Source organism: Pholis gunnellus (assembly GCF_910591455.1).
Source record: "Pholis gunnellus genome assembly, chromosome: 14".
NCBI classification, from domain to species: Eukaryota; Metazoa; Chordata; class Actinopteri; order Perciformes; family Pholidae; genus Pholis; species Pholis gunnellus.
In genome coordinates this window covers 11369074-11386326 of record NC_136541.1, presented here as the reverse complement: position 1 = coordinate 11386326, position 17253 = coordinate 11369074, and the positions used below count along the sequence as shown (strand labels likewise).

The 17253-nt window shown below is 43.5% G+C and overlaps 2 protein-coding genes across 3 annotated transcripts; both read left to right on the top strand.

The window, feature by feature from the left end:
* The first annotated feature begins 243 nt into the window (after window positions 1–243).
* Window positions 244–7536, top strand: LOC306706492 (phosphatidylinositol 3-kinase regulatory subunit gamma-like). Its single transcript, XM_079173607.1, has 10 exons — window positions 244–565; window positions 2598–2709; window positions 2818–2916; window positions 3030–3210; window positions 3330–3446; window positions 3580–3722; window positions 3839–4015; window positions 4129–4203; window positions 4314–4484; window positions 4603–7536. Exons 1-10 carry the CDS (start codon window positions 511–513, stop codon window positions 4877–4879), a joined length of 1407 nt encoding a protein of 468 aa, XP_079029733.1. The 5' UTR covers window positions 244–510; the 3' UTR covers window positions 4880–7536.
* Window positions 7537–12934: 5398 nt separating this feature from the next.
* On the top strand, window positions 12935–16563 carry ipp (intracisternal A particle-promoted polypeptide). Of its 2 annotated transcripts, XM_079173835.1 has the most exons (10): window positions 12935–12981; window positions 13333–13745; window positions 13838–14049; window positions 14196–14415; window positions 14552–14707; window positions 14819–14986; window positions 15077–15214; window positions 15731–15853; window positions 16018–16238; window positions 16321–16563. In XM_079173835.1, exons 2-10 carry the CDS (start codon window positions 13418–13420, stop codon window positions 16543–16545), a joined length of 1791 nt encoding a protein of 596 aa, XP_079029961.1. In that variant the 5' UTR covers window positions 12935–12981; window positions 13333–13417; the 3' UTR covers window positions 16546–16563. The 2 variants fall into 2 exon arrangements, with proteins under 2 accessions (XP_079029961.1, XP_079029960.1); XM_079173834.1 differs by having other exon boundaries at window positions 14552–14986.
* Window positions 16564–17253: the final 690 nt, after the last annotated feature.

The window sequence follows — 17253 nt, the reverse complement described above, 5'->3', positions numbered from 1 at the left end:
CAACTATCCGCGAGTGGAATTCACATATTTAAATTGTATTTAGCAAATGATACGTATAAAGTCTTGTTTTCATTTAACTATGAAACATAAACTTGACTGGGAATGTTTTACATGACGATGAGACCTGCAAGAAAAAAAGGATCCCCCTGCTGTGGGTTGGACCGCGCCAAGATGATGTTACGAACAGCCCTTTAAAGTCGCTCTACTTCCGAGATGAAGTAAAGTAGAGCTCCGCCGCGCAGCAAGAAGGCACGAAGTGACAATCTATCTGTGCGAAATCACCCCAGTTAGACAGGATATGTTGAGAATACACAGTTGGACTTTGGGATGTTTCATGAACTCGGAATCAAAGGACTTTTATTTTTGTCCGAATCTATGCTGGACGTGGCGTTTGCGACTGCATTGAAGTAGTCTAAATTTGCGGCCAAAGAAACGAGCGTTTTTCTTTATTGTTTTTCATTTACGTGCAAAGACAGCAACAGCAACCTGGACTACTCTTTTGGATCAGGAATGGTTTATCCTCCCGAAGGTTTATTCTACATCGAAATGGATCAAGCACCACCAGGTAAGTTAGGGTTAAAGGCAGCCATTGTCTGATCTGCGGAGGGTCCAAAAAAAAAAAATTCGCTTTTTCTTGCTTTCTCCTTTTGCTTGCATCCTTTCATGTAACGCCTTTACTAAAGCTGACATCTGACAAACGCCGTGCAGGTGATAGTAAAAACGTTATAATGGCCCGGGTCCTCGGTGCTGAGCTCCCCCAGTGGCATTGCCCAGGCATGCATAGCGCAATTCACTTGCCAATTACGTAATACCTTTCGGTGGAACCAGGCGCAGTGGCTTTCTTTTGTCCCGGGCGCAGATGTCAAAAAACTTGGGACACAAAACGTATGACAGTTTTCGCATCTCTCCCTCACGAATCAAATGCATTCACTGCATGCGTGGTGACAACGTGAAGAGTGCATTTTTTTAGAAAGGGAACGTGGTTTAGAGGGTTGCGTTAATAAAGCGCCGCATGAAACGACCGCTTTGTTCTCCTCTGCAGCCAGCCGTGGTTAATTTGTGCGCTAGCTCTGGAAGTAGGCTAGAGGCAAGCGGGACTAGACAGCTCGTCTCATGACTTAACTCCGGGCAACTCACGAACACTTCATTGCTTATTTACATTTTGTCACTTGACCTCCACGCGTTATTGCGTTGGCTTATTAACATGTGCGCAACACTTTAATTGTGGCGCCATAGTGCCTTTATTCTAAATAACAACCTGGTTGATTTAATTTGACACCAGCTAATTAAAATTGCACCATAATGTAATTAACTATTTTATGTGTATTATGAATGACTACTGCAGTTGATATGACACAATAGAGTGAGGGCTTAAAGTATACTATACTGACACATCATAACAACAATACAGACGCGCTTTATTGTTCCTATGATGTCTGCGCTGTAGACACTTTTAGTGACACTTCAGACTTCACTGTCTTTTGTGAATTGTAGCTACACATTTGATTTGATATTTGTTATTATTCCACACATATTATTATTTTATTATTATTATTATTACACGCTCTCGTCTGTGCTGGTATGCGCGCGCGTGTGTGTGTGTGTTTTGGAAGCCGGTAGAGTTTCTTGGCAGGACACGGATAAGGGGGAAGGTGTGCGGATTTAATTTTGCTGAGTTCAGGAGCTTCGGCTTTTTACGTTTTCGTTGCCCGCCACTGTGCTGTTGCACCTGCCTTTTGTTTATTTTAAGGTCAGGAAAAAGAGGAGAGCGGATGGTGGGAGAAACCCACATTTTCTCCTCTCTGAGGCTGCTCTTGTATTCTCCCCTACTGCCTCATGAAAGGCACTGTTGTCCCGCAGTGAAATATATCGCCCTTCACCTCCTCTTGATGCGGTTTTGCCCTCATTTTTAGGGGAAAACGCTTTAGTCTTTCAGCCACGCTCGCAGATAATATTCCTTGAAAGGTTGATGGAAAACTTAAAGAGTGTCTGTTGGCGTGCAATCGTTATGAAAATGGGAGGGGTGGTCCAAGAGACTAATAATATAATTTATGGATTACTCAATGCCTTTTCGTGCAGTTCGGGACAGACCCAGAGGCTGCTGCAAACTTAACAAGTCGGACTTTTATCTGCCTTGCAAGAGTTGCAGGCGGCTGAGCACATAAAGCTTGGAGTTTCTGGAAGGCTAAAAGAAAACGTGTTTCACATTTGTTGTCTGATGGGGCTCAGAAAATGAGGCTGGACTGCCACATTTACTTTTTTTTTTTAGTGCTGACCACACTTAGTAATGATTTGGCAAGTGATATCTCTTGGAGACATGCCTGGACTTGTCCCAAGATCTTGATAGGCTCCATCAAGCAAGGGTGTGACAGAGTGTGTGCGTGTGTCGGTGGGGTGGTTGGGGGGGGGTATACATTGAGAACACTGCATTTCCTAAACACGCATATACACAGACATCCTTGAATGCAATAGTCATAATATTGAGAGAGCCGCGTTCACAGTACTTCACCTGATCTCACAACAGATCAATGCTATGTGATCTCTGATAGATCCTTTGCATTCCCTTTTCTTAAACCGCCTTTCCCTTCTGCTTGTAGCTCTCCCTCCCAGGTCAACCAAGCCAGTGTCCTCCACCATGAACAACAACTGCCCTTCGCCACCTACATATACGCTACAGGACGCCGAGTGGTATTGGGGAGACGTAACCAGGTAAATGCTCTTCACTTTAAACACTACAAACACTGAGTACGTGTTGTTTGATAGTTTAGCGTGTTGGTAAAGTTAGACCCGTTAACCGTTTACTGATTTCCCCTTCAGGGATGAGGTGAACGAGAAGCTCCGAGACACACCTGATGGCTCTTTTCTGGTGCGCGACGCGTCCACGAAGCTACAAGGAGACTTCACGCTGACGTTGAGGTAAGCAGTGACAGAGTCTGATCGTAACAGCACGACCACAACAAACGCCATCAACAGCGTTTCAGTTTCACATTAATAATCTAATTTTGCGATACGACGCTCCGCTTTCTCAGGAAAGACGGGCACAACAAGCTGATCAAGATTTACCACTGCGATGGGAAGTACGGCTTCTCCGACCCCCTCACGTTTACTTCGGTGGTGGAGCTCATCTGGCACTATCAGCACCACCCGTTGGTGGAGTACAACGCCACACTGGACCTAATGCTCACGCATCCCGTGTCCCGCTTCCAGCAGGTCAGTAAAGCACCAGTATTTTAATTTTCAAGAGTCTGAAAGCGTAAAAACATGTTATTGTTTTAATACGGAGGATTGTCAATTGTACATATTAAGTGTTGTTTTTGTTTTTACTTCAGGTAAAAGGGGATAGTGTCGATGTCGCTGGCAGAAAGCTCAAGGAGGTTCACTGTCACTATCAAGAGAAGTCAAAGGAGTTTGATCGGCTTTATGAAGCTTTCACAAAGACCTCACAGGTAAAAGCAAACCTATTAAATGAGCTCTGCTGTTCCCTACTCTCTGTGACATCAGTACTTTTTCTGAACAGTAGGATTTACATTGATCGGTCTCCTGAGTCTTTTCTAAGTGGATGTATTGTTTGTGACAAAGGAGATCCAGATGAAGCGAACAGCAATTGAGGCCTTTAACGAGACGATGCTGATCTTTGAGGAGCAGTGTCGCGAACAGGAGCGCTACGGAGAAAAGTTTGAGATGAACAATCAGTCCGATGGAGCCGACAAAGATCTGGAGAGGTAATTCATTACATCTCGGTCCGAAGAATGTCCCTAAATTTGGTTCAATTTGGCTGCATATAGAGCCATTGTCGTGAACTGCATTCAGACCTGTGACCTTTACTTCCCCTTGTTAGCTTTTTGATAAATTATGAGAAGCTGAAGTGCCGTCTCGGGGAGATATACGAGAGCAAAATCCATCTGGAGGATGACTTGAGAACGCAGGTGGAGGACTACAGAGAGACGGACAGGAAGATTAACAGCTTGCGGCCTGACATCATCCAGCTACGCAACATCAGAGACCTGTACCTTAAGTAAGTGTACTGTCACAACATTGTTTGTGGTATCTGCGGAAAACATTTCTCTAGCTGCTAGTATAACTATTCTATATCAAGATTAAACCTTTTCTTTACACTTCTCCTTGCAGCTGGCTTAATCACAAAGGCGTCAGGCAGAAACGCATAAACGACTGGCTGGGGATACTGAGTGACAGCCTTGATGAGTAAGTATGAAAATAAACATTTAACAATGCAACTTTTAGCTTATAAATGAGAGACTTTTAACACAATTGTTACGGAGGTGTTACAACACAACTCTTGTTTTTTTTCCCAGCACATATGTGTTGAAGGGAGACGAGAAGAATTTGCCACATCAGGATGAGACAAACTGGTTTGTTGGCGAGCTGAGCCGGACGCAGGCCGAGGAGATGCTTCAAGATAAGGCTCCTGGAACGTTCCTGATCCGCGAGAGCAGCAAACAGGGATGCTACGCCTGCTCTGTTGTGTGAGTGTAATCATTTTGGAAAGCAGTATCTGGACAACGGATCGAATTTTGAGATTATTATGCATGGTGTAATTGTGCAACACTCACTGATGAGTTTCCTTTTCTTTCTTTATTACAGCGTGAATGAAGAAGTGAAGCATTGTATGATCTATAGCACACCGCAGGGATACGGCTTTGCTGAGCCATACGACGCCCACTGCTCACTGAAAGACCTTGTCCTGCACTATCGCCTGCACTCCTTAGCGCAACACAATGACGCCCTGGATGTTCGGCTGTCGCATCCCGTGCACGCGAAAGCTGCAGCCACCATGCCTTCTCAACACGCAGAGGAACGCAAACTCTTACAGACTCCGAAACACACGGCGGGGCTCCCGCCTGCCGCTCCAGAGATGTAATCCATCGGGAAAGAGACAAAAAAAAAAAAGGACATGTTTACTGTATCCTGCGAGAATGACTGCATCGAAGGTGCATCGTGTTACGTTTTGCACTACAGTGATTCCATCGTTTCTGTGAATGGGATTTCACAGATTGAAGTGGGAGTGGAACTTGAATGTCAGCTTGAACTTGTTTATTTTTGTTTTCGAAGAGACTGTTTAAGCTTTTATTATAATTTTTTTTTTTTTTTTGTACTTCATTTATTGCCGATTGTTTAATGGACACCTTTTTCGGTGGGGAGGTTGACAACCAGAAAATTGCTCACTGACATCGGGTGCTGCACCTTTGTTTGACTTTGACTTTTACAACCAGAGTTGCTGGAGATGTCCATTTCTCTAGTTAAATTGTATTCAGTTCTGAAAATTTGACAAATAGTTTAGAAATATATTTGGAGTTATATTTGTGCCTCATTCCTGAGCGTGTGATGGCACATTGTGAGCACAGAAAAAACACTTTGGAACACATCAATTCTATTTAGTAGATTAATTATTTATCATGGAAAGACAATTTTAATTTGAGCAAAAGAAAAAAAAATACTTTTTTTTCCTCCTCAATCAATGTATTTACCTATTTGCTAATATCCACGTAAGCACAGAATGAGAACCTCTTTAACATTTGCCCTCTCGATGTGTACATTTCATTAAATCTAATGGTTTTGTTGGCCAGAGGGTGCTACACCTCATTTTGTAAGAATGCCATAAGGTGGTTTATAGTAATTAGTCAATTAAGTCAGCTAGCCATGTACATATTCGGGGCTCTACACAATGCTCTGGCAATCACAAAGGAAGCCAATTAGCTTAGCTAGCTGCTTCGTGTATGGCAGACGTTAGCTAGCAACCTACCGAGATAACTAGGCTGCAAGCTTATAAAGTAACTAACAAAGGTTCATAAAACCAGGTATGTCACCAAACCCGCTTAGACTACTTCTGTGGAGCTGCTTATAATCATGCTTATCTTCTGGTGCTTCCCTGCTTGCCTACTCTCCTAGTAACCGAAAATACTAACAATCAGAAAATGACCTACTCCGGTTTTATGATTGACTGGCATTGTGGCATATTGTAACACGCCGAATCGGAAGTAAATCTACATAGTGGCCAAACGGGGGAATTACAATTTCCAGTTCTGTCACGTGATGCCATGGGGCCGAGAAAGATTGTTCCCCATAGACTTACAGTGGGAAAGAGATGTCTGTAACTTAGCTGACAATTTTTGTTTGACACTTGAATAGCCCTCATTTTAATCATTCGGTCCTAAAAGTTGTAAAATGCGTAAGACCGGCGTAAGACCGACGGAAGATCCGGGTAATTTTCTACCCCGTGGTCAAACTTTTTTTTGCTTCATGCGCCACTGAGCAACTTTCGTAGGAATGAACCGAGCCTCCACCGCCGTATATATACAGTTGTCTTTACACAATCATGACGAGATGTTGAGAGTGAGAGAAACAGTGAACTAGCGTCAAGTCACACATTGAGAGTGGAAACGAGTAAAACTGTGGTGCAGGTGTGGATAACAGGCAACACTGTCAGAAGTGTGTCTTTTAGTTCACTCAAATTAAATAATTCTTTGCATGACACTCTAAAAAAATACAATTTTTGATTGTAAAATGTATTTTTCTGTGCTCCAAATGTCCCGTTGTGTTCTCATGAATGAGAAATGCGTTACTACTACTTGGTGCATTTGTGAGGGGAGGGGGGAAATGGTGCTGTAAACAGGCTGATTTCCGTCATACTGGTTTGGTGGACCAAACCGTTTCTTTGGGGGTAAATGCCACGTGTGAATATGTGAAAAGTCGTGGTGCATCTTGACAATTTGCCCCTTTTCTTAACAAGACATTCATATACAGTGGACAACTATGTAGCATTAACATCCTGTAGAATACCATTGTAAGAGCATACTCAATGTTATACCCATTGACCAAAGCACTTAATAGTGAGCAAAACTACAGCCCTGTTAAGTCTGGTTATTGCAATTAGGGCGAGGGGAGGGCAATTAATGTACACCTGCTGATGTGCTGATCAAAACATAATCTGAAGTACTGTATGTTATATTCTGTTACTCAAAGAAGTATAACCTTTTTGTATTCTATATATATTTTTTCTATAAACATGCCACAAGATGAAAGCTTGAAGAAAGTGCAATCCAACAGTATTTCTACTGTTGCAGTGTGTGACGATGATGATGGCGGTGGTGAAGGTAATGCTGTTATGAGAGGTTGACATTTGCCACAAAAATGCACTCTCTTTGGTGGTGTCGGTATGATGTGGCCTCCGATGTTTGTGTGAACTGCCAGAGGTCCGGAAGTATCCTGCCTCCATTACTTGAACTGTGGCATTGCTCGAGCTATGAATGTTTTTTTTCATGACATGCAGACTACATAGCTTAAGAGGAAAGGAATCCATGTTGAACTTGGCACATTTTTCAAGTTTGAGGACAATAGATACTCTGTACAGAGAAACTGTAAAATGTATTTCTGAGGTTGGTTTATGGAAGGAGGGTGATTAAGCCTCTTATAAAAATATAACTCCACTGGGGGATTGAGGAAACTCCTCGGGTGAAGCTAAGCAATGTGAGATCCTGACCTTTTTCTTGCTGAAAGACAATAAACTGATGAGGGTTTTGTCAACTTACGTAATCCGTTGCTTTCTTTCACAGTCTATCGCTGAAAAAAAAAAATACAGACCCTGCATTATGTCTGTTTTTTTCACTTACGGTATTTCTTTGACACGAGTAGAAATATCCAATACAAAGCATAGACTGACAAAACGAGATAAGTAGTTCTGTAAAATGCACCGTATGTCTCTAGTGGAGCCGTTTGTCGTCCTTTGAGCTTATCCTCGGGTCAGCAGAGATAGGAGGCAGCGAGGGCACCGGAGGACACGCTGTGGACAGATGGAAGAGAAAGGAAGCGATAAGACAATAGCAGGATATGTGCCGGCCCTTTCCCTACTCAGCCCGGGCTGCCGTTGAGTCACCAGAAAACAATTCATCAAACCTACTTCGCGAGGAATTTGCCACGCTGTTAAAGACGACTTTCCTGAAGCGCCTGTGAAAGGAATGCCGCTCATCCGTATACATTTAGCACCAGCTAGCTTGAGTTTGGGTATTATTATGGTGATAAATGTTATTATTTTGTTTTTAATAACCATCTATAAAGAAACACTTGTGTTTGTCACTGATGCTGATGAGCACCCTCAACCCCGGTGACACCACCACTGGTCCTCCGTGACCAGAGCAACAGGTGGCCTCTTTCAACTATCACATAAAGTCTGTGTTAGGTAGGGATTAATGAGGTGCAGAAGGCAGGGTTGTCCTGGGGTAGAGCCTCAGTTCCAGGCCACGGATTACTCCCTCTTACCTGTGTCAGCACACAGAGAGCCGGTGGACAGGCATGCATTGCGTGCCCTGCTAGGATGGACCCACCAGATGCAGGGGAGGCCGACAGGAAAGACAGAACAGACCGTACCAACAGCTGAGTCACACTCAGGAGAGAGTGGGTAGAGAAAGTGTGTGGGGTAGACAGACAAGGGCAGGAGGAGGAACAGGAAGAATGCATTTTTCTACCTCCTGTACAGGATGGTATGAAAAAAAAACATTAAGGCCGGAAAGGTGAAGTTAGGCCGTTGCTATGTTTCCTTTGACCTGAAACTACCCCCCTCCCCTCCCCCTCCTCCCTGGCTTTACCTAAGCTATTTGCTTTCACAGCACTTCAGCATTTTACTGCCCAGTCCCACTTTTCCTTGGCTCCTTGAATCAAAGTTTAATCTATGTAAAAGCCCCCACGTCTTTTTTTTCTTGCTCACACACATAGTAGGCTACTTATCTTCCCTTTCTCTTCTCTTATCGGTACACCTCAGTCGCATAAACTTGCTCGTTTAAATTCATAGTCATTGTGCTTTACAGTTCTCAATTTAAATAAGTTCTGGCCGTGGAAGGGGAGGGGGGGGGGGGCAGGACGAATTACCTTTGGAGTCACGCCTAAAATACACACACACACACACACCATCAACTGTCTCACAGGCTCACGGAGGAAGAGGTTTTCGCTTTCAGTTTGGCAGCAGCCAATCGCGTCTCTCCTCCCCTCTGTCTCCGTCCGATTCCAGCGTTTTCACGCTACCCGACGGGCCAATGGGAGGCCGAGAACGTGCCGGTGTGACGACCAATCAGCGACCAGTTGCTATGTTGGAGGCAGAATCGATAAGAGGCATTTTTTTTTTCCCTCTCTCTCGTTTTTTTTTTTTTTTTTTTTTACTAGCTCACATTATAGCTGGCTTATAGGCTGAAGGCAAGAGATCCTGTTGCCTGCCAAGCAGCATGTAGGCTACAGACTGAACCCTTAAACATACCAGCTCCACGTTTCCTTTGAAACCTCTCTAATACCACCACAAATAGACATAACAGTTTGTCTGTATATTGTTTATCTGTGCGTTTGAATGTCTCTTATATGCAGTGTATGTATCTATAAATTAACAATTTCGGTTCACAGGTTGATCACCCTTGTTGAGTTGTTGAGGTCATGGAAAAAGTTAGAATTTTAAGGTGGAAAATTGTTTCCAGGCCTGGCTGGATTATGGGAAACTGATGCACAATCAAACAGTTTCACAAAGAAAATGATGTTGTGAAAGTTTGTACGCAAGCTTTTCTCTTCAGGTACTTTATTCCTCAATATCTTGGCTATCATTTAAAGAATACCCCAAACAACAACATGTCTGGTTTCTTGCAGGAAGCCCCCCCTATACAGGCTGAACAATACATTGAATGCTACAATGAAGAGGCTATTGTACATATTCAACAAAATATTTAGGATAACATTTAGGCACACGGGGATTTTTAAGACGTCCTACCAGACGTCTCTTGCTTTACTGATCTGTGAACTCAAACAAAAACAAAAAAAGAGGAAAATGACACTAGATCATGGATCCTGAATCAAATCAGTTTAGAATGAATCATTATATGAATTGCAACTTTAACTTGAATTTCAAGTTGACTAAATTATAAGTGAAATTGCATGGAATAACTCCACTAAAGAAACTTTAATGATAAAGAAGAATTCTCTGCTGTGGCGTCACTTACTAGTCACTGATGCTTCATCTATTTGCAATGTCGGTGACCTCTGGTGACAGTGATTGAAGACGGGGCTCAGATCACACTGAGATGAGGGGTGACACTGAGCAAGCTCTTATTAGGGGATAACTTAATGCTGCTTGCTGACAAACCATTCAGGTGGAAATGGAAATCCAGATCCATAACCACATGAAAGATGATCCCAGCTCCTTGAAACAGGTCGAGCAAGATACTCAACTCTAAAATGATAACCATCCTTTTGGATAAATGCTCCACAGCTTGCATGGCACACATATTACATTGTACTTCTATTTCTCAAGGGAAAAAAAAATCCTCACTAATGATTTCAGCTGTAATAAATGAAGGACCTCAGCGTCCCGCAAGCTCTCAGGACAATCTCATTGTGGGAGTTCAGCTCTCAAATAGATTAAAAAGAACCAGCAGGCTCATGGCCAGAAAAACCAACGTTGCACCGGACCGACTGAATGCAGATGACTGAGGAGCTTCAGAGTTCAAATCCAAAAATCCAGCTCGGTCTGAAAGCATAATGCTGTGTGTACATTGTAGGTGGTGAACTCAATCAAGATAAAGTAGGAATTACGCAACTCACAAGTCCTGTCAGGTGATCGGAGGAGCTTTGTAGATGAAATAACTTTTGAAACTACAATGTATTTGTAATAAGAAGGATATTGTATGATCAACACAAAATAAAATACCCTCATCTTACAACAGATATTTTTACATAATAAGTTATATGTAAAAATTCCTACAGAGCCCTTTTATTACTTCTTTTGCATTATTTGGTTTGATTTAAAATCAAGTACAAGTACCAAGTAAAGGCTGAACTCTACCCTGTAAGAACCCTTTAGCTGTCAGCTTCCTCTCATGATGTTTTTCTTTTTTGGTGACAGCAACGTCTAGCCAGTAGACAGAGCCCTGATGAAAAAGTCAGACATACCCTGCACTTAAAACAGAATGGTAATTATGGTGAACGCTTTCCATAGGATGACCATCACACTATTTACTTTTTCTCCCGCTACATGGGAGATTCTGGGAGCAAGGCAAACACTCTGCCTCCCATCACCACAATGGAGAGACATGGTGATTGGTGAAAATTATGACAAGTAAAAACATTGCCTATAGGAGAAAAAAAAAAAAATGAGAGGCTAGAGCCATTCCTAAAAAAAATAAAAGCATAATGACACACTGTAACAGAATCCCGTTCACAAAAAGAAGGCTATGTCACCACACACAAATTCATTTTAGCACCTACTTATTAAAACCTGTTATACAGGAAACACCTGCCCAGGCAGCATAAAGAACAAAAGGAAAAGGAAAAGAAACACATTCATATAACAAATGAAACACATAAAGCCTTAACACGAGGGATAACACATGGGAACGCAGCAATTAAATTCATTTAAAGGAGTTAGCAGAGGCAACTTTATCCATCTCTAGTAATGAAGTCAGTCAAACAACAACAAATGCCTCTCAACTAATTAAACCACATTCTGACGGACATTTTATCTCGCTGGACTTGTAGAGAACATGTGTGTCCCTCACTAACATGCATCATCCATTGATTGAAGGGAGTCTGTTGTCAAACTTATGAGAAACTAATGAGGCTCTTGAATTACACACCGGGACTGATCACAAATATGTAATGTGATTAACGCTACTCAGGCTTGGGTGGAAAGTGACAGGGCTCGAGCCACCATTGACAAAAAACAACGGATGAAGTTTACATCCTTCCAAGTTTTCAGATTGTTGGGCTCCTGTGATAAACATGTTGCCAAATTAAGACTGTTCAAGTTTGCTCATGGAAAGATCAATGCTGAAAGTATATCATGGAAAATAGCAGTATTATCATGCATATATGATATATGTGAAGTATCTTAGGCTGTCATCACAGATTTATTTTGGCGAACAAATTATGCTTTTCATGTTCATAAACGTTGTAATTTCTCAGGGCAGACAAGTAACATAGTAAGTCTCGATTTTCAAATATTTTCCAAAATATTTGAGTGATAGGCAAAGTTAGTATTTTTTCAAAAGGGTGAGCTTTGCTTTGTATTGGTTTACTCAGAGTCCATTACAGCTGTATCCAATAAGCTAATTGTTCAGCTGAGATAATGGAAATGATGGATGTCCTTTAGGGAAACAGGACACGCTGGAAATGTAATAACAATACAAGGCAGACCAAACCAAACGTGTCGTACAAAGGGTTGCCAGGTTGGCCCACATCTACCTTTGAGTTTTAATTGGCCAACGTTGGTGCCACCTCATATTCTCTAGTACATCACTGGCTGTTAGTTTCTGGGTGACACATTGAAACAGCAGGAAATACAAGTCAAGTGACAGTTAAATGGCTTTTTTCCTGCAGCCTAACTGTCACAGGCGTTTTTTTCTAATAGGCCCAGGCAATGCTAAAGTTGTGTAAGTGATAACAGGTTTCCAACCTAATATTTACATCAATTTGATGTCAAGCTACCGATGTAAACAAACCAGACTGCCCATTGCCTGTTGTCTAAAACGTAGCGTTCATTGGAAGAGGTTACAGCCAATACAGTGGAAGATGGCTGCATTTAAAATGACCCTGCTGCTATAGGCTGACATGCTGAGAATATGATAATTTAACTACATGGTAGGTTTCTGTGGGTTGTTGTCAAGGACTTTCCATTTGTTTAACTTCTTGTTCAAAGGCAACACTGCCACCTGGTGTTGTGTGTTATAACAAACTCCAGACTGAGAATTATTGCGTAAACTGACAGAAAAAAAATTGTAAAAAAAATGTAAACTTAAACTAAATGAGCCATACCTACTGTAATCTAACGTTCCGTCTCCCAGGGCTGTCAATACAATACCAAAAAGAATGCAGAAACATTCAAATGCAAGATTCTCGAGGATTGATTAGTTATGACTGGACTGGAGATGCCAGACCTGAAGAGTCGATCCAGTGTTGACAGTCTGGAGGGCGACATCCTCATCAGTAAACTTATGGGTAAGTCGCAGCTAAAATCAAGCTGAATTTCGACATTTCCCCCCCCCTACATAAGTCCGTAATACTCTTTAAATTGACACTGTTGGAGAAGGGATTAATCGAGCTGTAAATGTGTCTCATTGCAGTTCATTTGATTGATGAACATGGTTGAATCCACCCCGGTATGCCTGTTGGCTAGCATGTCTGGCTAACGGCAGTAGTGGGTGTTTTTTTATAACCAATATATCAACAGGGTGACGGACAGTGACTTTGTTTAACCATGAGACAGTCAAGAAAGTTTATGGCTTATTAAATTGCCGATATTTCCAGGCGTGTCACTGACTCCGCGTTGTTTTGTCGTTGGTGCATCAGTTCGTGTGTCTTCCAGGTCTGTTTCATGCTGAGACTCACTGAAGAGGTGGGCCTCCATGTTTAACACAGACCGACCCCAGCTGCCATGTCCTCCACCTCGATGTCAACATCCACTGGCTGTGTTGGTGGTGATGCCCAGGCGGCGTCCGAGCAGGCTGTGCTGGCCTCAGACCGCTACGCCAGACTCATCCTGGCCCAGATGAACAAGATGCGGCTCCGCACCGACTTCTGTGACGTGGGGCTGAGGGTCGGCAGCCGGGTCTTCCGGGTCCACAGGCTGGTGCTTGCCGCCAGCAGCCCGTACTTCTCCGCCCTGTTCTCCGGGGGGATGAGGGAGGCGGATAAGGAGGAGGTGCAGATCCTCGGAGTGGAGACTGAAGTCTTTGAGGTTTTGCTGGACTTCATATACACAGGTGCGCGTCAACAACCTTCCATCACCTTCCACAAGATCTTTGTAATTTCATACAATTTTTGCTGAGTGGCTGTGTGTACCCTCTCCTATCAGGCGTGATCAGTGTGACAGTGGAGAACGTCCAGGAGATGATGGTGGCAGCAGACATGCTGCAGTTGAACGAGGTGGTGTCTATCTGCGGAGGGTTCCTCAAGGGCCACATGGACCCGTCCAACTGCGTGGGCATCTTTCAGTTCCTGGAGCAGATCGCCTGCATGGACATGTTGGAGTTTACTGAGAACTACATCCATGTGCACTTTCTGGAGGTATGAAACAACAAGAGGCACTGTAGGTTGTATTATCTCTCTGATAAACTCACCTTATAGGGTATATATATGTGTGTGTGCTGCTGTCAAACTCTGTTGCAGATTTAGTTTGCAGCTAACAGATCGCCTCTTATCAACTGCTTTAGGTGTGTGTCACCGATGAGTTCAGGGGATTGTCGAAGGATCAGCTGGTGAGGCTGCTGAGAAGTGAGGAGCTGAGAATTGAGGACGAGTACCAGGTATTCACTGCAGCCATGGACTGGGTTCTGCAAGATGTGGCAAAAAGGAAAAAACATGTAGTGGAGGTGTTGGAACCCGTCCGCTTCCCTCTGCTGTCTCCACAGAGACTGTTCAAGTACATAGAGGGTGAGGGCCACGTACTATTTCACACATCCCCGTTATCTTTTATATTCTTTTTGATTTCTATTCACAATAATTGCTATACAATTGAGTAGGTCACGCATGGTAAACAACATCTTGAAATGTTTGACTATTATTAAAGGTATTACGGACTTTAGCCTGCGGGTGGCGCTGCAGACTCTGCTGAAGGAATACACTGAAGTCACAAAGTCTCCCAAAGAAAATAAGATGTACAGTCAGCTGCAACCAGCCAAGATGAGACCCAGGAGAAAAGCCAGGAAATACCTCTATGCCATAGGTTCTTTTCAAATATTGTATCAACATAGAAGAGTAACCAGATGCATTTTGGTGAATAAAGACTGCATGTCAGTTTGCCATTTAATCTTGGACTTTTACTTCCTGGTGGCAGGAGGCTACACTCGGCTGCAGGGCGGCCGATGGAGTGACAGCCGGGCATTGAGTTGTGTGGAGCGCTTCGACACCTTTAACCAGTACTGGACCACCGTGTCGTCCCTGCACCAGGCCCGCAGCGGGTTGGGGGTCGCAGTACTGGAGGGCATGATCTACGTGGTGGGAGGTGAGGGAGAGCTGGGGCCGTCTTGTGTTCGTGTTCGAGCCCAAAAATAAAATAACCTCAACAAGGAATCATTTTTTTTTCTCTCACCAGGTGAGAAAGACTCGATGATTTTTGACTGCACCGAGAGATACGACCCAGTGACCAAGCAGTGGGCCGCTGTGGCGTCTCTGAACTTTCCGCGCTGTGGAGTTGGTGTCTGCCCCTGCCACGGAGCTCTGTATGCACTCGGTAAATGCCACACTATCACCCTTTTTAACCAAAATACAAGGAAGCTTTTAAGGGGAGCATGCCGCTCAGTTTGCTAGTCATGGTTAGTGCTACTCAGAAACAGTTGCATAATGTCTTCTGTGGCTCTGCAGAGTCTGAATCAATTTGTCAGACTTGACGAAAGCTCTTCAGGAGTTGGAGCACTTGAGTCAATACTGGAGTGAAAGTGACAGATACCTGGTGGGAAAGGTTTAGTGAAATATGCTATTGAGTTGCGTTAAGTGAAATGTAGGATCTAGTGTTTGTAATAATAAGTAGACGCATAGTAGATTGTGAAAGAAGTAAACAAAGACTTACAAGCAAATGACACAAATCTCATTAATATCCAAACAAAACAACATGGAAAATTGGAGCATTAAAATACCACAAATTACTTTGTGAAATGATAAAATAGTAAGTGCAATTCAACCAATAACCAGCATCTCGGGACACGTCAGACAAAAAGCATGAGCTGATGATTGTACTGTGCCTCTGTAGGGGGGTGGATTGGCTCTGAGATTGGGAAGACCATGGAGCGATACGACCCAGAGGACAACAAGTGGGAGGTCATCGGCAGCATGGCTGTTCCTCGGTACTATTTTGGCTGCTGTGAGCTACAAGGTGGGTTCCTCCCGGTTTGTTGTAGTAAAGTGCTTTTCTCAGTGTTGCCGCTGAACTCCCCTTCTCACGTCGGTTTACCACAGTGTGTTTCTTTACTTCTCTGATGACTTGTACTCCCAGTGAAGCGGCTCTAAACTAAACGCTGTTGTCTCTCTCTCTCTCAGGGTTCATTTACGTGATTGGAGGAATCAGTGATGAAGGAATGGAGCTGCGTTCAGCCGAGGTGTATGACCCGATCTCCCGCCGATGGAGCGCTCTGCCCGTCATGGTCACGCGTCGAGCCTACGTGGGCGTCGCCTGCCTGAATAACTGCATCTACGCGGTGGGCGGCTGGAACGAGGCCCTCGGTGCACTGGAGACAGTGGAGAAGTACTGTCCAGAAGAGGTGAAGTGGGACCATTTCATATTTCTGTAATATCTTGTGTCCCCCAATAGTGTCCTCACCGCTGTAACTGGTCTTTCTACAGGAGAAATGGGTGGAGGTGGCTCCAATGTCTACAGCTCGTGCAGGCGTGTCAGTGTCGGCTGTTAACGGGCTGCTGTACGCCGTCGGCGGCAGGGCCGCCAGCAGAGACTTCTCCGCCCCGGTGACGGTGGACTCGGTGGAGATCTATGACCCTCATCTGGATACCTGGACTGAAGTTGGCAACATGATCACCAGCCGCTGTGACGGCGGGCTAGCTGTGCTCTGATAGCCAGGAATATTCAACTTGTGGACATCCATATCAGCACTTGAATCATCCCAAAACTGCATTGACTGAAAAAAAAAGCTGCACCGTAAGAAGCACACAATTGTGTTTCTGTCTCATGTAGGCTTTCGCGTGATCATAGATGTTATTTATACATGGATTGGACATGTTTTTCCTTTTTTTTATTTGTCCAGAACGTTCGACATTCATTGAACATATGACAGCAGATCTGAAACTGGAAAAACTGCCAAAACTACTTCCACCGATACACGACTCGTCTGTGTCTCTATTTTCAATCCACTAAATACTTTTACAGGAAAATCAGTGGAAACAAACTTGTATTTGAAGACGAAGCGATCCTTGCGATAAGGATATTTTTCATAGCAGAAGAGTTCTATTTTGGATGGAGTTCTGCACCTTTGGGAACAGTTCTTGGATAACATGTGAAAGCACTGTTTGTTTGTTTGTTGTTTTTTTGTTGGTTTTCTCTTTATTTTTTCTTCAAGAAACGTTTGAGGTGAGTGCGTTGCTACTTGAAAGATTTATCAAACCACTTGAGCCGATTTAATAATGGAACCAAAGGGGAAGTGGCTCCTGTAAACAATTATAAACTTGAACAGCACACCAGTGCAGTTATTCCACTGGATTATTTTTGTATATATATGATACTGTATATAATAGTGCCTCCTCTTAATCACTATTTACACTCAA